The sequence below is a fragment of the Bactrocera dorsalis genome, chromosome 2 (genome assembly GCF_023373825.1).
Source record: "Bactrocera dorsalis isolate Fly_Bdor chromosome 2, ASM2337382v1, whole genome shotgun sequence".
Classification (NCBI taxonomy): domain Eukaryota; kingdom Metazoa; phylum Arthropoda; class Insecta; order Diptera; family Tephritidae; genus Bactrocera; species Bactrocera dorsalis.
This window is the reverse complement of record NC_064304.1, coordinates 74,185,294-74,212,956: the sequence shown is the minus strand read 5'-3', so window position 1 is coordinate 74,212,956 and position 27,663 is coordinate 74,185,294. Positions and strand designations below refer to the sequence as shown.

General features: G+C 34.6%; 3 protein-coding genes across 4 annotated transcripts in view; 1 reads left to right on the top strand and 2 right to left on the bottom strand.

The window, feature by feature from the left end:
- Nucleotides 1-27,663, bottom strand: part of LOC125776636 (uncharacterized) — a 502,262-nt gene that overhangs the window by 328,244 nt on the left and 146,355 nt on the right. The gene's annotated exons all lie outside the window — the stretch shown is intronic.
- Nucleotides 217-25,955, bottom strand: LOC125776155 (zinc finger BED domain-containing protein 4-like). Its single transcript, XM_049447042.1, has 5 exons — nucleotides 25,681-25,955; nucleotides 25,401-25,593; nucleotides 23,606-25,294; nucleotides 3,355-3,502; nucleotides 217-438 (listed from the first exon to the last, which is right to left on the bottom strand). Exons 3-5 carry the CDS (start codon nucleotides 25,270-25,272, stop codon nucleotides 217-219), a joined length of 2,037 nt encoding a protein of 678 aa, XP_049302999.1. The 5' UTR covers nucleotides 25,273-25,294; nucleotides 25,401-25,593; nucleotides 25,681-25,955.
- LOC105228315 (homeobox protein Nkx-2.1) overlaps nucleotides 8,902-27,663 on the top strand; it is a 143,246-nt gene continuing 124,484 nt past the window's right edge. The window contains exon 1 of one of the 2 annotated variants that reach the window (XM_049450090.1): nucleotides 8,902-9,477. The gene's annotated coding sequence lies outside the window, so the exon portion shown is untranslated. The remainder of the gene's footprint in view (nucleotides 9,478-27,663) is intronic. The other variant, XM_049450089.1, reaches the window with a different exon arrangement.

Here is a 27,663-nt window from a genome sequence, read left to right as displayed (position 1 = left end):
TACGTGGCGGGTCCCAAACCCAGCGCACAACCCTGTGTAGGGGATATTTCGCCTTCTCACTTTAGCTCGCCTTCAAACGGATGTTCTTAGGCTACCCAGAGGATACTTGGTCAAAGACCGGAAGTCGTGAGCTGCTTGAGTCATATGTAAAAGAATCGTTTCTGGCCACTCCCAAGTGAATGGCGATCAGAGAACTTTCCTCACTTGGGTGAACTTCTACATATGACTCCATCCTCCATCCTTGTTACTTAGGTCTGCTTTTTTTATGTTTTCTTCCATTTCCTCCACCAAACTTGTTAGCTCTTTCGGGTGTATAATCTGTAGTATCGTATTTACTTCGTCGAGTTGGATTATGGTGTATCCTGCTTCTTCAACTACTGGTGTCACTTGTAAGAGTGCTGCCACCAATGTTATAGTTACTAAAAAAAATACAATCATCTGTAAAAATAAAATGATTATTTTATAACCTTTTTTTGTTATTATCCCCATTAAATGCCCTTAAACTGAACGTATCTTCATCCCTTTCGTTTGGGTTTTTAATATTTGCCAATATCATTGGTCTTTTAATATTCGTCGGATGAACGTTCTGTAGTGGACTCAGTTCTTCATAGTCCGATCTGTACCTATTTCTATTGTGTATTATTAGTTGTTTCTTCTGGTCTACTGTGTGTTTTAAAATGGTTGGATCTATACTATTTCTTGCGTTATTGGGTGTACATTTTATGGTTGAGTGATAGCGATCATTATAGTTACCTAAATATAACGATCTGTATCCTAATTTCTGTTGAGAGGCTTGGATCCTCAATTCCTGTTAGTTTTTCTAACAAGATTGAGTGCAGCCTCTCAATGTCTGCATTACCTGTATGGGAATTTGGTTTTGTTAAGTGTACTTCGACTCCTTCTGTATTTAAGAACTGAATCAACTGTTCGGCCCTGAATTCATTGTCCATGATAATCTTCTTTGGTTTCCCAAATTTCGTGAAATGTTCAATTATAATGGCATTTTTTGCTCTCCAATTTCTGTCAGTTATACTCGTACTGTATGCTGCTGCAAATTTTGCCAGTTTATCAATTACTGTGACAAATTACTGCTTTTTGAAATGAAAAATGTCCACATGTATTATTTCATTTTTATCTGAAGGTGTCTCTGTTAGTTTAAACTTCGGCTTTATCGGTTTCCTGTCATATTTAGTTTGCTTGCAATTTTCGCAATTACCTATAATTAGTGGTACATGTTCCCTTAATTTTGAATAGTATATTTAAATTTAAGTGTACTGTAAGTCTCGTTTATTCCGCTGTGTATTGACTTATTACTATGGTAAAGTGAAATTTGTTTATGCAGATCTTCTTCTTGTATAATTTCTGTTGCTCTTTTTGTACATTTTATAAATTGAAACTAGCTATTGCAAGAAAACATGCTTATAAGTAATAGTTGAATTTTGTGATAATCGGTCTCCTCTACTTCGAAAAAAATACCTACTTTGCCCTTGTCAATATGTCTTCGGAAAATATTTTTCAATATGTTCTCCGTATCAATAGGGTTGATTTCGATTACTTTGCTTCCATGTAGTATTTGAACTTCAGTTTGAGGACTATATGTTATTATAATTTGTGTCTTTTACTTGTTGACAATTTCTTCTTTTATGGAGAAGTGTTCTAATAGTTCCTCTTCTGCGGAATGTATTGTATCTGACATTTCTAAATTGAATTCTTTATCATTACTTTCGTCGATTTTTGGAGAGTTTTTAATTCGGCTTAAAAATCTGCTACTACATTATTTTTCCCTTTCTGATATTCAATTTCATAATTAAACTCTTGCAGTTTCAATAGCCACCTTTGGTGACGTTGCGTAAACTCCCTTCCTTTATATTTAATAGTAAATAGTAAAGTCCTTATCATAATGAGGAAATTTTAAAATTGGATGTGATGATATTAGTGCTTTCAAATTTTCAAAACTAGCTATGTACTGCGGATCTCCTGAATTTATTTTATAACCTTTTTTTAAATATTTAATCATTGGATATGCAATTTTTGAGTAGGCCCTAATGAACTTTCTATAGTAACCAGTGGCTCCCAAAAAAATTTTTAATTGTTTTTCAGTTCAAGCTATTTTAAAATTTTGTATTGTATCTTGTCCTGATTTGGCTTAATCCCTTCTTTTGTTAAGGTGTGCCCCAAAAATTTTGTTTCCCTCTTTAGAAAACTGCATTTACCATTTAGTCACGTTGAAAAGATTAATACGTCGTCTAAATAAAGGACACATATCTTATTTATGTATTCTCTTAATATGTCATTTATTAGTCGTTGAAATGTTGCCGGAGCATTTTTTAATCCGAAGGGCATTCTTATATTTTCGTATAATCCCACCGGAGATACAAAAGCTGTATTTTCAATATCCTTTTTATCCACTAAAATTTGATGGTAACCTTTGGCTAGATCAAGAGTGCTAAAATACTGCGCCTTGCCCAACTTGTCAAAGATTCCATCAATGTTTGGCAAAGGATATTTATCATCGAGAGTTATTTGATTTAGTCTACGGTAGTCAATTACTAACCGAAAGTTTTTATTGCCCATGCTATCACATTTTTTTGGTACTATGATAATAGGTGAACTATATTTACTCCTACTTTTCCGAATTATACCTTGTTTTTCTAGCTCCCTAATTTGCCTTATGGCTTCTTCCTCATGTTTCGGAGATAACCTTTATATTTTTGAATTGATTTGCTAGTTTGTGGTGGTTCTTATTTCGTGGACCACCGTTTTTGTGTTTGTCAAGGTATCTCCTTCTTTATACATCAATTTTTCATACATCTTTAGCAATTTTTCAACCTCATTTCGTTCATTTGACTTTAAATGATCCAATTGAATGTTTTGCATTTTACTTTCTTCCAATGCATATACTGGCTCTTGGATAGTTTTTGAATAAAATGGAATTTTAACACAATTTTTAAGCTCAATTTCTTCGTTTTCAATATCGATTATATTGAAATTATTAAATATAAAATCGTTCCCTAGTAGAAGATCGTACGGCCTTTCAAAGTCTATTTTCAACCATCTCATCCTAGCATTGTGAGGGTATTTAAATTCTAGCGGACATGGTGTCTTAACTCTTTTGTTAGACGCTCTTATATCACCATTCAGTGTACTAATTATTGTTTTATTTTTTTTCTAGAACCGGTAACTTATAATGTTCGAAGCTTGATTTTGTCATAATACTAATAGTAGAGCCTGGGTCTACCAATGCACACCATTTTTTGTTAAACAAAGTAAGTGAAATTAATATTTTATTTTGATTTTCCGAGGCAAATTGGTAAAAAACTCCTCGTTGTTATTCGTTTCCTCTGTCCTGCTCACAGCATCAGCATCCATGGGTGTTGGATCATTTGAACGTCTTGTTTGCCGAGTGCCGTTCAGTATATTTTGTCTTGTTGAATTACCATAGCCGTTATTAGTATTATTATTACGATATTGATTTGTATATTGACCTGAATTTCCTGTCCGGCTGGTTTGAAAAATTAAAAAAAATATAAATATACATTTTTTTTAACAATGTTTTTCTTTATCTGTACCAACAAAAACGATTAAGTTGTACATATAATATATTACAATATTGAATTTTAATCATTAAGTACAAATAGTTTTTTCTTGTAATCATAAAATATCATATATTATAATTTTTTTTTTCAAATCTTGTTTCAATAACTATTTGTCACAACACCACGTTTCAGCACTATTTTCTCATGTTTTTCGTAAACAAAAATTTTGTGTACTTACTATTGTTGCTGCTTGCTCCAGTTATGGTTGTTATGCTGTTACTATTATTGTTGCTTTTGCTATATCTGCTGCTGCTGTTGTCAGTGATGCTGCTATTGATGTTGAAGCTTTGTAATAGCTGCTGTGTTGTTGCTGCTTGCTCCAGTTATGGTTGTTATGCTGTTGCTATTATTGTTGATTGTCGTTGTAAATAAATGCATTTCATCTGATCTCTCAGCTATATTTATTCTTTTAACTTTCGGCGCTTTTTTAAGTTATCAGTACACTGTCATGCAATTAAAGATTATGTAAAAATATTTGTTGTTGTCAGACGTAACCTAAGATGTAACTCGCGCGATCAAATTAGCCGGTTAAAAAAGTTAAAAATGCAGATAATTGTTAATTGTTGATTTATATAAAATACAAAATTTTCTGTAGCTTCGTTCCAACTTATTTTTATATAATTTCTAGATTCATTGTAAAAAACAAATAAAACTAAATTTTTATACAGATGTTATGCGTACATAATATACTCTAATCGGCTTCCTTATATTGTTTACAAATTATTCGCACTTCGAGCAAATTTTTGTTGTTTTATAACCTTTACAAAAATTGATTTGGCAAGTTTTTCGTACAGATAAATCAGAACTTAAGGACAGTATTGGTAAAATCAAAAATTTATGCCTCGAAATATTTTCACCCGTTATTTCTTTGTACAAAATTCAGGCATTTATTTCAGCTATGTCAAAAATATTGAAAAAAAGAAAAACACCTGGCCACCTACGACTTTTTGACTTCACGCTGTATTTTTGTCCTCTGATCTGTCACATCTATACCAAGTTTTGTACTTTTATAAAATTTAATATGTGTAAGTTTTACAAAGGTTTGAAAACGGTTAATTTGACCGGCACTGGTAGGTTTAGTGTTAATAAAATATCAATTTTGATCGTAATTCATTCACGATGTCGTCGAAAAATGAACGTTGAACAACTTTTTTATGCTCTTGTAACCTGTTGCTTCAGAGTATTATAGTTTTGTTCCCCTAACGGTTGTACGCATAACTTAAAACTAATCGAGATAGATGTAGGGTTATAAATATATAAATGATTAGGATGATGAGAAAAGTTTAAATCCGGGTGACTGTCTGTTTGTCCGTCCATCCGTCCGTGCAAGCTGGAACTTGCGTAAAACTTGAGATATCTTAATGAAATTTGGTACGCAGGTTCTTCAGTACAAAAAAAATCACGAGCTCGTAGATGGGCGTAATCGCTCCACGTGGACCCGCCCTCTAATAATTTTAATTTCCATATCCCCTAAACCAGTAAAACTACAACAACCAAATTTTTTAAGCAAAGATATTACAAGAACCCCTACCGACAGTGTGAAAATGGATGATATCGGAAGATAACATAAAGATTTTCTAACTTCCAGGTGATGTTATGCTGGATATATCGGCCATTATTTGAGATATCTCAATAAAAATTACAGGACGTGTTTTAGCACATAAACTTTACCTAGCCCCTTATAACTATTATCAGAATTTCCGAACATCCGGCTGACTTTGTTCCATATGATTGGCACCTTAATGAAACCCAGATTTAATTCTTTAGTATATGACCTGATAATAGTTAAAAGATAAAATCGGGTCGATGTTATCCCTACTGCCGTAAACTACGTATGTATAAGGATTTTCGTTTTTTTAATAAACCTTATACTGAATTTTTCGCTCAGTGTTTGATTTATATGCCTCAACACCCGCACCGTTAGTTCAAACAAAACAAACAGTAGTGAAACTCGGGACTTGGCTCTCACGTCACTGTTGGTAGTCATAACTTTGAAGTTGTAGATAATTTCGTCTATATTGGAACTAGCGTAAACACCACCAACAATGTCAGCCTGGAAATCCAACGAAAACAACAGGTGCTACTTCGAACTGAGTAGGCAATTGAAAAGTAAAGTCCTCTCTCGACGAACAAAAGCCAAACTCAATAAGTCGCTCATAATTCCCGTCCTGCTATATGGTGCAGAAGCTTGGACGATGACAACAACCGATGACTTGACGTTACAAGTTTTTGAGAGAAAGGTTCTGCGAAAGATTTATGGTCCTTTCCGCATTAGCCACGGCGAATATCGCATTCGATGGAACAATGAGCTCTACGAGATATACGACGACATTGACATAGTTCAGCGAATTAAAAGACAGCGGCTACGCTGGCTAGATCATGTTGTCCGGATGGACGAAAATACTCCAGCTCTGAAAGTATTCGACGCAGTACCCGCCGCGGGTACTCCACTCCGTTGGAAGAACCAAGTGGAGAAGGACCTGGCTGCGCTTGGAATATCCAATTAGCGCCACGTAGCGAAAAGAAGAAACGACTGGCGCGCTGTTGTTAACTCGGTTATAATCGCGTAAGCAGTGTCTACGCCAGTAAAGAAGAAGAAGAAAAGTTTGATTTATATATTATATACATACTAAAAAATTGCTTAGATTCCGATCCTGTGGTTGACGTTATAGATCTTAAGGTATTTCCCTGGCTTTGATTCTTGGCAGTTGCAAGAGTACGTAATGTTCGATTGCACGCGAACGTAGCTCTTTCTTACTTGTTTACTCGTAAGATGAAGTTTGCAAAATTATGAAATGCTCGATTACATCCAAATTAACCTCTTTTTTAATTGTTTTTACTTTCTTTTTGTTTATCTTACATTTCTTTTGGTGTTTTGCGATGGATATCTAGTTGCAGACAATTTGAGTAGAGCAGTCAGTTTTATTACAAAATCTACGAAACTAGATATTTTTGAAAGTGGTTGGAAGCGAGATATGAATTTCTTTATCTGGTAATAGGGGAAAAATAGAAAACTATTAGCCGGAGAATCTTTCTGTTACAATCAAGAGTCCTTAAAATATTAGTTTGTTGACCGACCCTATTACATACATACATATGTACATATATAAATTGATACTGAATTTAATATATATTTCTAATATACCAATATTCGTGTATATGAAAGATATTCCTTAATTTATACTCTAGATTGAAATATAAATTAACAAGTTAGAAAGGACTAAGTTCGGGTGTAACCGAACATTTTATACTCCTGCAACTTGCAGGAATCAAAGCCAGGGTAGTACTCGTACGAGTAAACTACGATGTAAAACATCAACCAGATGAACAGAATCTTTGCTATTTTATATATGCATACATCATATATAACTTACACTCTGACCTTAATATATGTATATTCGTCATAAGATTTGTTAGAAAAATCGAAATCATTATATATAATAGTTATACAAAATCAGCCGGATGTTCAAAAATTCTGGTAATGGTTATATGGGCGCTACGTGAAGTTTTCGCCCAATTCATTCATTTTAGGCACAGTGATATACTGTTGTAAATAAAATACGCTATGAACTTTTCGTTGAGATAACTTAAATATTGGCCGATATATCCACAAAGTAGCAGTTCAAAAATCTTTATACATATTAGGTATATAGGGGCTCAGAGAAGTGTTAACCCGATTCCATCCATTTTGGATACACAGAATTACTACTGCAGAAAAAGGATCCCTTTTTCAAAATCTTGTATCCATAGGTGCCCCTTGCTACTACGATCCCCTGCAGTTTTATATTTTAATTTAGTCCTTAGTTATGGCTTTTTTGAGGTTTTCGGTTAATGGCGATTTGTGGGCGTGGCAGTCGTCCGATTACGCCCATCTACGAACTCGATTTGTACTAAGGAATCTGTATGCCAGGTTTCATCAAGATATGTTTACTCAAGTTACAGCTTGCACTGACGGACTGACAGTCAACCGGATTTCAACTTTTGTCGTCATCCTGATCATTTATATATCTATATAACCCTATATCTATCTCGCTTAGTTTTAAGTGATACGTACAACCGTTGGGTGAACAAAACTGTAATTCTCTGTAGCAACTGGCTGCAGGAGTATAAAAATACATAGTAGTTATATAATTTAAAAAATGCAATTAAAGAGGTGAATACATATAATTTCGAATGTCAACTTTAAATATGATAATTTTGCTTGTATGAAATGTATAATTTTAATCTTATTTATTACATTGCAACTTTTTCTTTGTTTTAACTTTTACTCACATATTTTACGTATGTTTAATTGAAATAATTATAATTTATAATTAATATACGAATAAACGAAAAAGGCTATGTATATGGTGACCGCTATCTCCACTGAGCAAATTGTGTCAGCAAGCCATAGTTTTGCTCACGGAATTGCTGACAATTACTAATTAATATTGCTGATATAATAATTATAATATAAGAAATAGTAAAGCCATTTGAGGAGTACAGACATTAATATTCATTTCATTTTTACGTGTTGATGCTCAGGAGGCTAGAAGGATTATTAAGTGAATCATCATTGATCAAATATAAAAACTTATTAGTAAATTGCCATCAAAATGGTACTAGCTCGGATTTATATTCCCTACTATATTTTCAGAGTAGTCTGGTGTATATGTATGCATATACAAGAGACCAGCTCTGCGTAACTGTATGGAAATTCCTTATTTATTATTTGTTGTAATTAATAAGTGTACATATACATATAAAAGAATGTATATGTGCATATGTGAGTTAAAGGTATATAATATAAGGAAGTTGGAAATGTATTATTTATTCACTCACGTCATTCAATGAGAAAATATAATACGCACTCACAAAAAATTGTATTTTTTATACATATATGTAAGTACTTAATATATTTTTACTTTAAGATGTAAGTAAACATATATCCAATGCCTATTTAAATGATTGCTTTTCCTTTAATTCGGCATATTGATAGTAAAAGCCAAATTACGTACGTAAGATAGAGATGAAGTGATATGTACATATGTATGTAAAAGTAAAAATGTGGTGCCGTAATTCTATTGGTGTAGTACTGATTGCAATGATAGAGCATAAGCCATATTACTTTCTATTGGGGAGGTTACCACTACATCCATAATGAGTTTGGATTGGCTGTTGTGCAGCCTATCATATTTATTCACTCTTTGTAACTTATCAAACGCTTAGAGGGAGCAAGAATAGTCGACCTGCAGGGGAAATAAACGTGTTGGACTGAAGACTCAAAAATTGCAAGTAAAAAAAACAGCATTTTTTCATCCAACCAAAACTCAGAGTTCATCTTTAATGGAAAAACTTATTCGAGGGCTATCCAGAAGCCATCTGAGAAGTACTCGTCAGTGTTGTTCAGACCTCTTGTTTCATTTGACGGATTCGTGTCGAGTGGATATTCATAATAAATTCACTGATGTGGGTTCTTCTTCTATGTGCCTAATACAATTGTTCTATACGAGTTTTTTCTGTAATGTTTTTACTATTATCGACCAATTCACGTCTTTAATTATGATAGTGATTTTATAAGAATATTTTTAATACATGGAAATACAATTTAACTACTACAAATAGAGTGTATTGGTTTATCAAATAAATAAAACTTTGATCAATAGATATGTATATGGTATCCGATTACTGTTTTCGGGTGCAAATTTGATATTTAAGAGTATTAACACTATTTTACTAAATAACATCTGATATGAGATAGTGAAAGTGTATATAATTTGGGCTTTAATTTTATAATATTTAATTAAAAATTATGTAAAGCTGTGTATAAATTTATTGGATACACAAATTTGTGTGAAGGAATTGCATTTAATAATGGACATTCTGGAATCTGAGACATCAGGTAATTTATTTAATAAATTTAAGCAACATATTTCAAAAAATTTACAGTTCTATTTTACTCTTTAGTTTACACATTAACATTAAACGTTGTAAGGGTTCCTCAGGGTTTGAGTTAAACTAACTTCAAAAAAATTAGTTTTCATCGATGATTAAGATTTTTAACTAATACGAAATATTTCAAAAAATTGCATTAGCTCAAAAAATAGCATTAGCTACAATAAAGTTTAAATATGAGTAACTTCAAATTAATTATTGTGACCTATATATGTATATTAACGGAGAATTCTAAACGAAACTTTTACTATAACCAGCAACTTCAAACCTGAGCGCGGTAGGTAACATATAACGGCGCTTAGGTCTCAAGTTAACTCTTATGGGCTCAACCTGCCAATAAGAATGATTATTGAAACACAACTTTATAGTATTAAAACAGAGAATCTTTTATTAAAAATAAAACTAAAATAATCGATCCATATTTAAAATCAATGTGAAGGATGAATCTGATGCTAAGTTTGTCAATATCAGGTTCCAATTTACTCAAGAACAGCTGCAAGTCGCCACGTTCGGTAACAAGCAAACGATTTCTATTTTTAGTAAGCAGTGTTGTCACAGCACTAAATCCACGTTCACACAAAATATGACGATGGGAATGTTATCAAGAAAGAGATCGGTTTTTGTAGCCAAAATTCTTGGTAACCATTTTTGAACTTGATTTTTATTTCCTCGTTTGTTGTCAATTCTATAAGTTCTTCTTCCAGCTGAGGTGACATTGCTGTGTTGATATTTGAAAACGGATCCAACACCCAGTCTGGTACTTCGAAGTTCAAGATGTCCTGGTATCGTTCGGTGAAGTCAATGTGAAGGTTTTCCAAATGTTGGCAGTAGGCAAACAATTCGTCGTTACTGCATGATACTGATAAAGCAGTTTGGCTGCGAAAGCAGCAACGACGTTTTTTGTTTTAATTAAATTTAGTTTATCGCCTTGCAGTTGGAGATTCATGTCGTTGAACAATTTATACAGGTCTGTCAAGTAATTTAAATCATTCTTTGATGTTATGAGCTCGTCTTGAAATTCTGTATCTTTAGTTTCCAAGAACTCTATAACAGAATCAAACAGGTTGTAGAATCGAGTCAGACAATTGCCTCTTGATAGCCAACGAACCTCAGTATGAAACAACAAACGATTGACATCATTAGTAACACAAAGCTGATGAAATAATCTATCATTCAAAGAGCTGTTGTGGATTTTATTGACTGCTTTGATGACATATTGCAGTGAATGAAATAGTTTTTCACTTAAGTTTCTAGCAAATAAATGTTGTCTATGAATAACGCAATGTACACCAAGGACATCTGGAATTTTATTTTTTAAGTGCGCTATTAAGCCTTTATGGCACCCTATTATAGCCGGAACGCCATCCCTAGCAATTGAAATAATATTTTTCAAATGAATCTCTTCCTTTTGTATCGGTCTCTAAATTTCTAGCAAATAGTTCTTCACATATTTTCTCATCTTTAATAAACCTCACGTAAGACAACAACAATGCTTCATTAGTTGGTAAAGTGGACTCATCGAGCTGAATTGAGAATTGGCTTGTCCTCAGGTGATCGCACAATGATTTTTCAATGTTTTTAGCCATTTCATCAATTCGTCTTTGCACAGAATTATTACTCAAAGGAATTTTTCGGATAATATCTGCGGCCGGTTTATGAAGCACGGTAGTTATTACTTCATTTATTGCTGGCAATATTAACTCTTCTCCGATGTTATGTGGTTTGCCTTTTTGAACAATTAACAAAGAGATATTGTACGAAGTCCGTCGTCATCTTGCTTAGCAGCCGCCGAAAATAGTTTTGCTACACTTGGCTGAGTATTATGCTTCTTCTCTAGGTCTTGAAAATGTGCTAGATTCTTGTCTCTCTTATCTGGATGCATTTTATTCAAATGATCTTGCAGTCTTGAAGGCTTCATTGCTTCATTCGAAAATGTTTTTAGACATAGAAGACACAAAGGCGAGGATTGGTTTGTGGGATTTTCAATGAATCCGAATTCAATGTAATCCGCAAAGTATTGCCGTCTCTTCTTTTTTACTTCCGACATTGTTTTGCTTTGAGAAATACGTTTAACTTCACGAGTAGTGTAAAGGAGGCGTAAGTAATGCTCATCTATTGCGCCAAAACTACAAATGAATATAAAATAAATATTACATTGTTTGTATAGGAATGCTTAAGCACAATTATTGTATAGTAGTCCAAAAATATGAATTCTTATTTTTCCTAGAAATACATTTGTAAAAAAAATAATCTTTCTCCTTTTCATATTATCTTATTTTTCCCAGAAATACATTTGTTAAAAAAGGATCTTTATCCTTTTTTATTTTCCCCAGAAATACATTTGTAAGAAAGGATAAAGATCCTTTTTTTCCACATAAAAAATTTAAGGAGTTCAAAAGCTCAAAACGTGCGCTACATCAGCTCGAATCTACCTACCCTACACCTTTGCGCAAATGATTATATTATGATAGCAAATGCCCACATACAGATTTGGCAATGGCAATAGCAATACGTTTGACAGTTAGTATTCTATAAGACATGATTTTCATTTTTTCTATACTCAATATAATAGGAAAGATATATGAACTACGCGGAGAGAAATATAGAACCGAGTTTGAGCAATATTTTAATTCATATTAGTTGATGTTCACAAGTTGTTGTTGAGAGTCGAGAGCTCATGTAGTCGTTGTCTAAGAGGCCTCCTAGCTAAATAAAATTACAAATAACCCCCAGGCCTATACACAACGCCCCCATTTTCTTTCTGGGTCTCTTACCGCCCCCCTTAACACCTGCAGCGCCCACAAGGGGGCGTTATCGCCCACTTTGGGAAACACTGCTCCAGAATGTAAGTATTGTCTTTATTGATTTCAGATTTTGAGAATAAAAGAACTCGGTAATTGAGCGATACTTAACGCCCAAAATTAACGTAAGATTGGAATTAAATGGAAAACACAGTTTTTAGTCTTTCAATTACATTATTATTGAATCATAAAGTAAATAGAATAGGGTTATTTATGGAGTAACCACATCTCTTCGTACACATACGCACTCGTTAGATGCTAATTTGCATGACAATTCTGTACAACCTATAAATAAGGTTGATATTCACTGATGTAACCTTGAATCTCTTCCTTTAATAAACGCGTGGTTGTTGCAATGGCTGTGATTTTAAATAATTCCATATAAAAAAATTAATTGTGGTAATTCACACGATATAGAGAGGTAGTTCTGACCAGTCGTGCGTTTGAAGGTGTAGCTGTGGCTGAAAAGTTTATGGTGTCAATGATTAAAATTCGCCGTGATGATCGTAAAGAAAGGCTTTCTCTAATCACAATTAAACATACTATAGAGATTTTAAACTTCCAATTGACAGTATACCTTATTTGCAACTAAATCTGAAAAGCTACCCGGCCGCCTTACCGTAACTATAGGCAATAACATATTAAAATATATATAATCTGCACAATTAACAGTTTTCCATACAAAGGCCTGATTTTAATTGATCAATTTGTATGGCACATAAAGGCCATAATAGTCTGATATCAAAAAATTAACAGATCTCCAAATCTGAATGCTAAAAACTTCGTGAGCGATTTAGGGTAAAATAACGGCGTATGGACGTCATTAATATTATAATAAATTAAAAATGAAAGTTATATTTTTGTGATAAGAAAATTGAAATGCCAAATCAGTACGGCGGGTCCGAGACAATTTATCGCCCAAGGCGAATGCCAAATTCTGCCCCACTTCTAAGTCTATTTAGCCTTAACGACAAAATTTATAACTTTTTAAAAATTTTAAATTAGTTTTAGTAAAACAGCCACATATAATTACAGTTTTCAGTTCCACTCAGTTGGATTGAAGTTGAGGCAATTCAACTACACGAAAATGAACATTAGTTTTGATTTATATTGGGTTGTCAAAAAAGTCTTGCGGTAATTTCGCTAGTTGGCGCTGAAAGCGCGTAGTTCTAGTGTTATTCGTCGCATCGGATCATGCTATACCTTTATGGAAAGCTCATTTCACGTGCTAACACGTGTTTGATTTATTGTCGTTTCTTTTAAGTCGTTCGTGAGTTATAGCGTCGCAAGCATGGAGCAAAATAAAGAGAAAATACGGCATATTTTACAGTACTACTACGATAAAGGCAAAAATGCATCTCAATCCGCCAATAAAATTTGTGCAGTTTATGGACTCGATACAGTTTCCATTTCCACCGCACAACGATGGTTTCAACGTTTTCGTTCTGGTGTAGAGGTGGTCGAAGATGCGCCACGCTCCGGAAGGCCTGTCGTCGAAAATTGCGATAAAATCGCTGAATTAGTCGAAAGAGACCGGCATAGTAGCACCCGTATCATCGGTCAAGAGCTAGGCATGAGTCATCAAAAATTCATTCCAATTTCAATAAAAAAAAAATCAATAAAAAATACCGCAAGACTTTTTTAACAACCCAATATTACGATGACAACGGAGTTTGGATCAAAAATGATGCGCTGGCATAAGAAAAAGCCAGTCAGCTTGATCCATTTGAACTCCCTAACATCATGTAAGCCGATATTTTAATTGCAATTAAATGGTTCTAAATAAGGTTTATTGCAGATTCAAACGAGGTTTGTACTCAACTAATTTAAATTTTTCCCGGGTTAGGTGTATTCGATTTTCGATCATTTTTTGCGTTATGTTAATACTCATATCTCTTTCTTATAGTATGCTCACAAGGCGGCCGTTTTATATGTTTAGTTAATTTGTGACAACTGTTTTGCTTGGGCATATTCCAACAAATGGAGTAAAGATTTTGTATAAAATTTAGTTTGAAATGGTGAAGAAAATTGGACAAAAGCAACATTAACCGGTGGCTTTGCCTTTTGCACCATAATATTGTATCCTTGTTTGTGAGGGAATATTTGCAAGAATAACAAGTAAGAAAGGGCTAAATTTGGATGCAACCCAACATTTTATACTCTTGCAACTTTCCGGAATCAAAGCCAGACAACCAGAGGTTCGGAATAACCTATACACTGACCTACGTAAATATTCATAAGATTTGTTAGAAAAATATCTATGTTCAAAAATCCGGGTAATGGTCATATGAGCGCTAGGTGAAGTTTTCTCCCATTTGTTTTCAATTTAAGCACAATGATTACACTGGCCTAAAAAAAAATTTTTGTGTGGTACAGCTCTGTCCGTATCTGTAGTCGGTAAAGTAGGTAGTATTACTGTATTGCTGCTACTAGATGTCAGCTGACAGCTCTGGTTTACCTACAAGTCTTATTTTAATTTTTTCCGGTTTTATTCAAAGCCTGTCAATCTGATTAGCACTTTTATGAGATTAATAGTACAAATTTTTTATGGAAAGTAAGTCGAGTAGTTGCAGTAATGATCCTGACAAATTTTGTTATATATGCGGCGAGTATATAATGAAAAATCAACGGAAACCGATTAATGACATTGTAATTCGCTTGTATTCTGCTTACTTTGGTATTGAAATTGGCAATCAAAATAAAGCGTGAACGAGAACTGATATGAAAAATGTGACTGATATTTTTGTATTAGCTCACAAAATATACCTAAAATCAGGTCTAGAATCTTAGGCACCAAAATGAGGGTTATCAGTCAAATACGTTCCGAAAATTTCAATGAGATAACTCAAATATTGACCGATATATCCAGCATAACGTCACTAGGAAGTTCGAAAATCTTGGAAATAAGTATATGGGGGCTCAGGGAAGTATTGACCCGATTCCACCCTTTTTGGATACACAGAATTACTACTGCAGGAAAAGGATTCTGTCTGAATTTCTATTGCATTGGGGTTCACATATTCGGTACCTAGTCTTAAACAGCTTTTTGTCATTAAGTGGCATACACTAAAGGCATTAGAAAGGCATGGTTATTGTCCGATTTTGCTCATTTTCACAGAGTGACATCGGAATGTGAAAAGAATGTCACGTTCCAAATGTTATCGAAATCGGTCAGTCAGGTCCCGAGATATGGGATTTCACCAATAAGTGGGTAGTGCCATGCCCTTCGTCCAATTTTTACCACGGCCCTATAGCCCTATGAAGCCTTACCATACCATCCCTGCGGCAATTTTTTAATTTCTGGCGCATACTTATGGATTTATCGAGCTTTTAGGGATTTTTTGGGATTACACACTATCGATAGCAGTTCTTGATATATTTGTGCTGGGCGAATTTGGTTGTTGTAGCTTTAGGGGCTTAGGAAATAAGCACATTAAAAGTATTAGAGGGCGCACATTAAAAGTATTCAAAGATTTTTATCCAGAGATGCCGCTTGCTAGTGCTATGCCCTGCGGCACAGTCTTATATCTCAATTTGGTACTTAGTTATGGCAGCTTATATTACGCCCATCTACAAACTCGAATTTTTTGTTGTATTAAGAAACCTGCGTACCAAGTTTCATCAAGATATCTCAATTTTTACTCAAGTTACAGACAACCGAATTTCAACTTTTCTCGTCATTTATGTATATACATACATACATCTAACTTTATGTGTATCTCGTTTAGTTTTAGGTGATACTTTCAACCGTTAGGTGAAGAAAACTATAATACTATGCAACAACTGATTGCAAGAGTAAAAAAAAAAACCTTTCCTAAGAAATATAAAATTCCCTATTCTTTTTGAGCAAACATTGTAGATTATTGTCGTTTAAAAAAGGAGGCAGTTTATGTTATTCTGGTAATCAAGAATGCATTTTAAGTAGTTTTAACTTTGGTGTAGCGCAGACTACGATATCTATCTGATTAAGAAGGTTTTTAATTTTATGAACACCGTGTTTGTGAGTAGTGAATAAAACACAAATAACTGAACAAAAGAAAAACTTTTCAAAAACTAGTTTCTCTCAAAAACGTTATTACTAGGAATATTAAATTGTACTCAATTTTTGTATTCGAAACACTTCCCACATTTCCTTCATATTATATTTGCTGCTTTCAACTTGTATTTTGCCTCGTTCAGCTTTTACCTATTTCTACAAAATAGCTGAAAAATTGTTTAAATTTATAGATAAAATACTTGTTTACCCATTTTTTATTTTCTATTAATATTTTTCCTAAATATTGTTCAACTAGAACTGCTTGGTAGTATTTACATGGTTAAAATTGTTTGCTATTCTAGTCAGCAACACAAACATAATAATTAAAATTTTTTTATAATTAGTAGTAAACTGATTTATTGTTAAAAGTTTGTGTGACTTTATTTTCAATTAATAATGTTGCCAAGCCTGTCAGTCTTTTTTGATACATTGTAGATCACAGGTAGGTTTTAATAAGTTTCTTTCTTTCTTCAAAGGACCATAAATTTTTTGCAGAACCTTTCTCTCGAAAACTCGTAACGTCAACTCATCGGTTGTTGTCATCGTCCAAGCCTCTGCACCAGTTTGGCTTTTGTTCGTCGAGAGAGGACTTTACTTTTCAATTGCCTACTTAGTCCAAAGTAGCACCTGTTGGCAAGAGTAATCATGCGTTTAATAAGTTTCAATTGGAGAAATTGCTCGAGCAAGAATAAGAGCTTCTTCAATTTGACTGTGAGCATAGCACTTTTAAGTGAAACTTTATATCTCTTGATCTATTCTACCCACTTATCTTTTATGAATCAAGCAAAAATGAAATTATCGGATATAATACTTTCCTTAAGTTGTCCTTAGAAATGGCAGCTCATCTCCAAAAATTGTCGAAACGGAACATAACTTTCAAAAAACCCAGATACCTAATACACGGACCCCTTCTTCTTTTTCTTTATAGACGTAGATACCACTTATGCGGTTATAGCCGAACTACCAATAGCGAGCCATCAGTTTCTTCGTTTTTGTTCCTCGGGAGAGGATTTTATTTTTCAATTACCTACTCAGTCTAAAATAGCAGCTATGTGTAAGAGTGATTCTGTGTTGGATTTCAAGGCTGATATTGTTGTTGGTGTTGATACTGGTTCTTAGATAGACGAAGTTATCTACCATTTCAATGTAGTGGCTGTGACGTGTGAGCCATGTCGCGAATGCGATGTCCATAGCCAGTCCTTCACACACTATGCTGGATAAGATCTTATATGCCATATTAAAGAGGCTTATCTTACGGTAATTGACGTAGATTGTGGTGTCCCCCTTTTTGTGAAGTGGGCAGAGCACACTTAGTTTCCAATCGTGGGACATGCTTTCATCCGACTATATCTTGCAAAGAAGATGATGCATGCACCTTGTCAGTTTGAATAGCTCGGCCGGTAATTCATAGGCTGCTGCTGCTTTGTTGTTCTTCAGGCGGGTAATTCAAACCTCATCATAGTCGGGAAATGGAACATTTATTCAATCCTCATCGATTGGGGAATCCGTGTGGTTTAAACGTCAGCCACTAGATCACCTTGTGGGTTCCTACAATAATATGCTCCGCTCTTGAAACCTTCCGTTGCTCGCCTAATCTTTTCGTAGAATTTTCGAGCATTACCTCTGTCGGCCAGCTTCTCAAACTCTTCCTACTCACGCAACTCGGCCTCTTTCTTTTTTTGTCTGTATATGTGTCTCGTTTACCTCTTCACCTCTCGGTATTTATACTACCCTTCTTGCTTTGTGGTCGATCGCACTGCGAGGTAGGACCTCAGTCGATATTTTACTGAAATTTTGTCTTTGTTTGATTTCATAATACATGAAACTCACGTTGGTTTCTTCTTCTTTACTGGCGTAGACACGTGGCGCCAATTAAATATTCCAAGCGAGGCCAAGTCCTTCTCCACTTGGTCCTTCCACCGGAGTGGAGGTCTTCCTCTACCTCTGCTTCCCCTGGAGGATACTGCGTCGAATACTTTCAGAGCTGAATTGTTTTCATCCATTCGGACAACATGACCTAGCCAGCGTGCCGCTGTCTTTTAATTCGCTGAACTATGTCAATGTCGTCGTATATCTCGTACAACTCATCGTTCCATCGAATGCGATATTCGCCGTGGCCAACGCGCAAAGGACCATAAATCTTTCGCTGAACTTTTCTCTCGAAAAATCGCTACGTCGACTCATCGGTTGTTCTCATCGTCCAAGCTTCTGCACCATATAGCAGGACGGGAATTATGAGCGACTTATAGAGTTTGGCTTTTGTTCGTCGAGAGAGGACTTTACTTTTCAATTACCTACTCAGTCCGAAGTAGCACCTGTTGGCAAGAGTAATCCTGCGTTGGATTTCCAGGCTGACATTGTTGGTGGTGTTTACGCTGGTTCCAAGATAGACGAAATTATCTACAACTTCAAAGTTATGACTGTCAACAGTGACGTGAGTGCCAAGTACACTCTTGCTGTACACTCTTATAAAAGATTGTACCTGCTGCAGCTCGAATAGTTTCTCCAGGAGCTGATTAAAGAAGTCGTACGATAGGGAGTCGCCTTGTCTGAAACCTCGTTTGGTATCGAACGACTCGGAGAGCTCCTTCCCGATCTTGACGGAGCTTTTGATATTGCTCAATGTCAGCTTACACAGCCGTATTAGTTTTGCGGAGATACCAGATTCAGACATTGTGGCATAAAGGTAGCTCCTTTTCGTGCTGTCGAAAGCAGCTTTGAAAACGACGAATAGGTGATGCGTTTCACGGGTCTTTTCCAAAATTTGGCGCATGGTGAATATCTGGTGGATTGTTGATTTACCAGGTCTAAAGCCACACTGATAAGGTCCAATCAGTTTGTTGACGGTGGGCTTTAATCTTTCACACAATACGCTCGATAGAACCTTGTACGCGATGTTGAGGAGGCTTATCCCAGTGTAGTTGGCGCAGATTGTGGGGTCCCCTTTTTGTGGATTGAGCATAGCACACTTAAATTCCAATCGTTGGGCATGGTCTCATCCGACCATATTTTGCAAAGAAGCTGATGCATGCACCTTATCAGTTCTTCGCCGCCGTGTTTGAATAGCTCGGCCGGCAATCCGTTGGCCCCTGCCGCTTTGTTGTTCTTCAGGCGGGCAACTGCTATTCGAACTTCGTCATGGCCGGGCAATGGAACGTCTGCTCCATCGTCATTGGATGGGGAATCGGGTTCGCCTTCTCCTGGTGTTATGTGTTCACTGCCATTCAGCAGGCTGGAGAAGTGTTCCCTCCATAATCTAAGTATGCTCTGGGCCAGGGTTCTCATTTACTACTCCGTAGCAGCAAAATTTCTAGAATAATTGCTATGCTATCGCTACCGCTCTCACTTTTCCGGGAGCCACAGCATAGTCTTAGCATAACAATGTAAAAGAAGTGCTCTACTCTGCTCCGAGTTTTGTTAGGTAAAAAACTATAGCTGGAGCGGTAGCAAAAAATTAAATTCTGCGCTATGCTCTGGCGTAGCGGTAGCAAAAAATTGGGAGCGGTAGCACAGCAGAGCTAATGAAAATTTTCATGTGCTATAACTCCCGCATGTGTTTGTTGTTTTTTTTATTTTCTTTGCTATTTTCTGTCGTAATATTTGAATTAATTGAATAATTCAAACAAAAAAATGTTATGCAAATCATTTTGGCACTTGTTGCGTCAAGTGACTTTATAAATCTAAAATCAAATATTTTAAGAAATATATTAATAAAGTCAATTAGATAATAATTGAATAAATTATATATATTTTTTTACTATGTAAAATATTTACCATTTTTATATTACCAAAAACATCATCTATTCCAAATGTATTACAATACTCAATTACTATGAATTTTCGAAATTAATTTTATTTACCTTCCTTTCGCCTTTTTTATATACATTAGGGTGTTTTTTTAACTATTAATTTTTTTCAGTCCCGTCACGAAATTTCCTTGGAAATACCATACAAAAACTTCCTTGAAATGTTTAGCCCTAAATATTAACATTAAAAACTGGACCAAGGCATGTAAAAATTGTCCATAGAAAATACACGACAATCCTGATTTTTTATCTTTAAATTCCTACAGATCAGAGGTATTTTAAAGCATCGCTTGACTTTAGACGCATGTTTCTCAGAATTGTTCACTCTACAAAAGTGGCTAGAGCAACAAAGTCGAAACTCACACCGGCGAGGTATTACGGGGCTCTAAACTTGTTTTTTCCAAGAAATTCGCATTCGCTCGAAATGTGAAGAAGAAGTGTGAACAATTCTGAGAAACATGCGTCTAAAGTCAAGCGAGTTGTAGCACATGAAAATTTTCATTAGCTCTGCTGTGCTACCGCTTCCAATTTTTTGCTACCGCTACGCCAGAGCATAGCGCTGAATTTAATTTTTTGCTACCGCTCCAGCTATAGTTTTTTACCTAACAAAACTCGGAGCAGAGTAGAGCACTTCTTTTACATTGTTATGCTAAGGCTATGCTGTGGCTCCCGACAAAGTGAGAGCGGTAGCAAGAGTAAAATGAAATGCTACGGGAGTAGCGTAGTTTTTCAAACCCTGCTAAATAGCCTAACTGATAATTTACCCTCATACCCCTTTGATCCAAAGCAGTGTCTTAAACTTCTTGGATTCACTTTAGCAGACACCCAATTCCACAAACCCAGACCCGTTGATATACTAATCGGTAGTGATAGCTATCCAAGTATTTTACTCAATGGAGTAAAGAGAAACATACTCGGTTCACTCTTAGCTCAAGAGACAGAATTCGGATGGATATTGTCCGGACCCATAACCCAACCCCCCGGAAATTCCGCCACAGTATCATTTCACAATAAAGTGAACCCCGAGAATCTACTCACACGTTTTTGGGAGGTGGAGGAAATCTCAAAGGAATTCGTAGTTTCCAAATCAGACCAAATTTGTGAGGAAATTTTTCAAAAAACTACTCGTCGTAATCCAGATGGGCGCTATATAGTAACCCTACCTTTCAAAGAACCCGACAATATTGATATCGGATACTCTAGACATGTAGCGTTGGCCCAATTCCACAAAGCAAAATATGACAAAGCAATTATGGAATATTTGGAACTCGGACAAATGAAGAAAGTAGAATATGAGCCTTCTGGTAAAGCGACCCAGTATTACTTACCACACCACGCAGTCATTAAACCCGATCGTGTCCTTAAGCCGACTTAAGCACAATTTATTTGTTTTATTGGGTTAACAAAAATTTGATCTGCACTATTTAATTATATGTATATACACCAGTGGTCGGCATTTCTTAGAACAATTGTGGAAACTAACTTCACACGTACGCTTACGCTCTATCGTTCAGTCGTTGTCGAGTAGGGATGATCGATATTCAAAAAACATCGATGTTGACGTCGATGTCATAATCGAAAGCTCAACATCGATGTTCGATATTTATCAAAAACCGAACATCGATGTTGGATCCATCGATGTTGGATCCATCGATAATTTTTACATTAATAAATGAAGCTGAAAGTAAAGTAGTTAGATTAGTTCTTTTTCGTATGGCTTCTTCTCTTAAAAAATTTGTGGACACATCAGGTTGTGAAATATATTCAACATCTATTTCATTTATTATAGTTTCTTCGTCAATATTACAATCTTCGTTGTCAATAATAAAATAGTGAAGCACCATACAAGCCATTATTATGTGCTTTGCCAAGATCAAGTTCTGGATTTCAAGATAATTAAGAATCCGAATTTTTTTTTTCAAAATACCGAAAGCCTGCTCTATGAAGACTCTTGTCGAACTTAGCACATAGTTGAATCTTTTTTGTTCTTGTGTAAGATACCCACTATCTTTGTATGGTACCATTAAAAAAGTCTCTAAAGGATAAGCACCGTCTCCTAATAAATGATATTGTGGCGAAATTTTAAGCGTCTTGTTTATGATAGCTTGTCGTATTGGGCTGTTGCGCCATATGGATGCATCATGACACCGTCCTGGATATCCAGCGAATACATCAGTAAAACGCATTTTGCTATCCACTATTGCCTACATATATTGAAGTTACAATTAAGTGTTAAATATACCTGAAGAAGATAATATTTACCTGTATAACAACTGAATATTGTCCTTTTCTATTGTAATAGCTTATGCTATAAGTTTTAGGCTGTTGAATGCGAACATGCATTCCATCAACACACCCTAACACAAATGGAAAGGGCAGAGCACGACTAGACTCAAACTGCTCCATAGTAGCTCGTTGGCTTTGGTCGGTTGCTGGAAATTTTATTAACTTTGCTTTTAAGCGACCAATTGCTTTTATTGTGCGAATAAAGTTGTAATAAGCAGTACCAATACCTAAGTGAAAACGATCACTTAATTCACGGAAACTGTTTTGGTTGCTAAGTTTCCATAGAGTTATGTATATACAAGGCCGACCAGTTCGAGGTGTTCTCCATAATGGCTTTAACATAGTTTGAAGCTTCTGTGAATTTTTAAATATATAAAATTATACTTATGAACATATTGTATGTATAGTTACCTTACACGTGGAAGGTTTCATCCTAAAGTGGGAGAAAAATACATCAACTGGCATTTCGCTAATAGTTTTCCAGAATCCCGAATTTTTAGGCACCTTTCTTCTAATGTGCTTTTTATCATTATTATACTTGAAATTATTTAAAATGCACACTCTTTTATATTTTGATTTAAATATTTTACGAAAAATTTGAATGTTGTTTGTGCATTTATTTTCAGATAAACGCAAAAAAACGTTTATAATTGCACTCTTGGCTTTATTTTGATCCATTTTGTTTTCTTTACGCTCGTTGAATTTAAATTTCTAAAACAGCTGTTTGCGAAAATAAACTTTGTAGTTAAAGTGTTGTAAAACTTCAAAATATACAATGCATAGTAATACGATGTTATTAGACTTTGCATACAGATGATGTATAAATACTGTAGTAAAACCGCATCAAAATTTTGCAGTAGTACGTTTTCGAAGTCAGCCTATTACATATCCCAATAATTTTTATTTATTGACTGAAGGAAAAGTAATTTTGATAAGGAAGAACCTTTTAATCGGTTTCTTTGTTGATAAAGAGTAGTACCAGCTTTTGAAAACAGTCTTTCGGATGGCGTTGATGTCGCGATAGTACTCAAATATTTTACCGCTATTTTTTTTAATTTCGGGTAAGTGGAACCGATGACATTATTCCAAACTTGGAGAGGATCTTGTTTGAGATCAGACACTGGATTTTTCAAAAAGTAACTCAACTCTGAAGGTATTTCGTGATCACTAGACAAAGGCGTAGAGTTTTTGTCATTTACAAGTTTATAATGTTCGCTCCACAAATTAAATTCTTCTGTTGTATCTGGCGAACAACTAATAACTTCTTCAATTACTTCTGTTTCCGTCGTAGTATTGAGTAATTCTTTGACACATTTAATTGCTTTCGAACATGCTATGGGATCTTGAAAATGAATATTTTTAAATCTTGGGTCTAGCAATGTAGATACAGCAAGTATTTGAACATGTTCAGAGGGTAACAAGCGTTTACTGATTTCCGATATTATGCTCTGCTTAAGATGCTGACCCAAAGAACTGTTTGTTTTGATATTATTCATTTTTAAGTTTAGCATTCGTACTATGGGAATGACTTTGCTGCTAGTAACATAGTCTTCTCCACATATTTCTTTAGTAGCAACTTCTATAGGGCGTAAAATTTCAAAGATTTCAGTTAACTCTTCAATACCTTTTGCAGTTATCATTGGAGGAGCACTTGTATGGCAATTAACAATTTGATTAATAGTTGGTCGCAGATGTAAAAATCTTTCCACCATATAAAAGGTGGAATTCCAGCGAGTGCTGACATCTTGTATTAATTTTAGATCAGAATTCTTTCGTAATTCATCACTCGCCGCTACACTATGCTTGAACCAGGTGACAATCCTTTTAACGGATGCAATTAATTCTGGTAAGTGTATTGTTTTTGCAATCGATTTTTGAGCTACTAAATTCAGTAGGTGAGCAAAACAAATAATATGGCTTTTTTTTCCAAATGAGACATCTACCGCTTTAACAACATTTGCTCCTCCATCCGTTACTACAGTGAATACTTTTTCTGGATCTATACACCATTCATGACATGTCTGCAACAGCATTCTTCCAATGTATTCAGCAGTATGCGATTCGTCTAACTCATAAACTCCTAGAGTCACTGATGTCATGCGATCTTCGTCAAGAAAGTGTATAGTGACACCAAGAAAACTCTTAGTCTGCATAGTATCCGTCCATATGTCGGTTGTCATCGTTATATTACGTACACCTTTGATTTTATTTTTAAAAAGATTCTTTGTAACTTCATATCGATTCTCTAGCATTCTCTTGAAAGTATGCCTGGATGGGACTTTAAACAGAGGAGTAGCTGTTTTCATTAAGTTTAGAAATCCTTCATTTTCAACAATCTGGAACGGCTGTGAATCTTTGCAAATCATATACAAGATAGCATTTGAAAGTCGAACGCCTTTAGTTCCATTTTCAGAAAATTCAGATATGCTCCTAAAACTCTCATTTAGGGTCGGCTGGAATATTTTTTTGCGAAGAGATGTACTTATGTCACTTGCATTACAACTACAATCAGAATCAATTGAACCGTTGTCAAATAGGGCAGAGTCAGGTGTAATTCTCTTAGCAGAAGTAGAAGCAGTTGACATTAAAGGTTTTACGAATGTCTCCTTACGTAATTTCTTTGCGCCTGTTTTATGAACTGTGTTCTCGCCGTTGCCATGTTTCCCTAATAATGAGCTATGCATTTTTTCAATGTGTAACTTTAAATTTGTAGTGTTGCCACAAGTTTTTATGAATTTGTGGCAAGACCGACATTTGGCTTCGTTATTTTCAAGTTTTTCAAAAAATTCCCAGAAGCGACTTTTTGGCGGCATTTTTAATTCTATTCCTGTATCCCTGAAAACATTCAATTAAGTGAAAATAAAATTCAGACATGAACTCGAATAACCAAAACATGCAAAAATATTCAAAGAAAAGTTTATAAAATAAAATGTTATGTCACCTTAATATACTACTTTCAATGCAACCAAAACAGCAGCATTTACACCACAGCCGTATAAAAACAATATATATATATGCACAACACCAGTAGAATACGAACAAATCAGTAACTGTAAATATGTACGCACAGCACAATTTTTTATCAAAAAACGAATAGAAGTGGGAGTCCTTGTCTCTAATACAGCATTTATAACCTTAAAAACAATAATTTCCTTTAGCATGCGCAAAAAGCAAACAGATGAATTCAATATTTAGATAGAATTCAATCATTAAAAACTTACATATTGTTATATTCCATGTAATATATTATATATGCACAACACCAGTAGAATACGAGCAAATCAGTAAATTTAAATAGGTACGCACAACACAATTTTTTATTAACAAACAAATAGAAGTGGGAGTGAGCGTAAATGTCCAAGACGAATCACGAAGAACGAACGAATGAAGGGAACGACCGGAATGACGCGTTCATATTTTTTCAGTTTGTGAAGTTCACAATTAAAAAATTTGATTTGTGGCTGTTTTTTGTGAAGTTCACAATTAAAAAATTTGATTTGTGATAATAGGGAATATATCCTTAAAATACATTTTGTTAATTTTCATTATTTTATAATTTTGCTTATAAAATTTGCTTAACCCTTTGGGTGATTCTATGCCATATGGCATAGCCACTTCTTGAAGCCCATTTTAGGTCATAATGTGTGTGGGTACACTTTTTTTTATTAGTTTTGTATTTTTCTTTGAAGTGTTATCTATAAATAAATTAAAAAAAAAAAATTTGATTGATGGACCCTACACATTGTTATGTTTCAGAGAACAAGCGTTCCTCGTGAGATTCACAATTTGCAAAAAAAGAACATGTTATACTTTTATATATTTTGTTAAATAAAATTGTAAATTTGTTAGATTTTTGAAATTAATTTAGTAGATAAACATTGCTTTAGTATTTTAGGAAAAAATTAGATCCGAAATATAGTTCAATAGAGCTTCCCGATTTTTTTTATTTCATACTATGCCATATGGCAAAGATTTTTCCCAAAGGAAATTTTTTACTCTGTTGTATAAGTTCATACTGACTAGACGTGTTGACAATGCCTAATAAACTAAACACCGAAGAAATAGAAAATATTTTAATTAGTTTTGATAACTCAGATATATCTGATTTTGATGATGAGGAAGAAGAAGAAAATGGTGTTTTGGAGTCACTATTGCAAACTTTAAATTATAGAAATAACAATGCCTTCTTGATCGAAGAGTTAACTAATCCGGATGGGAATTCTGATCAATTTGAGAAAAATTTGGATGTAGGAGATGATTTGATGGATTTAGAAGATGCCTCGGATCCACCATTCAAAAAAATTATTTCATATAGATGGAAAATAAAAAAAAAAAAAAAAAAAAAAAATATAGATGGGCAAAGGCAGAATGGAATACTCCAATCTCAGGATTTTCAGAAAGTTATCCAATGCAAGATGCAAAAACTCCTGTTTCATATTTTCTAAAGTACTTTCCATATGATTTTATTGACACTATTGTTCAGGCAACAAATCAAGAGATCCTGACATTAATGGGATTGGAAATCATTATTGGAACAATCGGATATCCTCGATTACAAAAAATACCAGCCTTGTGTATAATAAATATATGGGAGGAGTCGACTTTTTGCTATCTTTGTATCGAATTTCTATTCGGACAAAAAAGTGGACCCTTAGAGTTTTCGACCATTTTCTGGACTTAGCAGTATGCAACTCTTGGTTAGAATATCGCAATGATTTGCGAAAGTAATAACATAAGAAAGAAAGATCAAACGGATTTATTAGCGTTCCGGAATGATGTAGTTGATGGATTGCTGGCATTGGCGACAGTTCAAAGTGGCGCACGGAAAAGAGGAAGACCCAAGCAATCGGAGGACTTAGACCTTTCTAGCACTCCATCAACTTCGAAATCAAGACCTTCATATGAAAGGGCACCTTCAGGTTCGATGGTATTCAACATTGGCCTGAGTATACACCTGTAAAACGTAAATGCTTTTAATCCAATAAAAACAACAATTTTAAAACTGAATTAAAAACTTATATATTATATTTTTTTCCTTTAAATTGATTCTATGCCATACGGCATAGTGTCCAAAACCCACTTTTGCCAACAAAATGTTAAAAAATTAGTTTTGATTATTCATAAGGTAGGCTTAAGTATATAAAAAAGCTAAAAATTAGATTTTTAAAACCAAAAACAAAAAAGAAGCCCCGAAAGGGTTAATT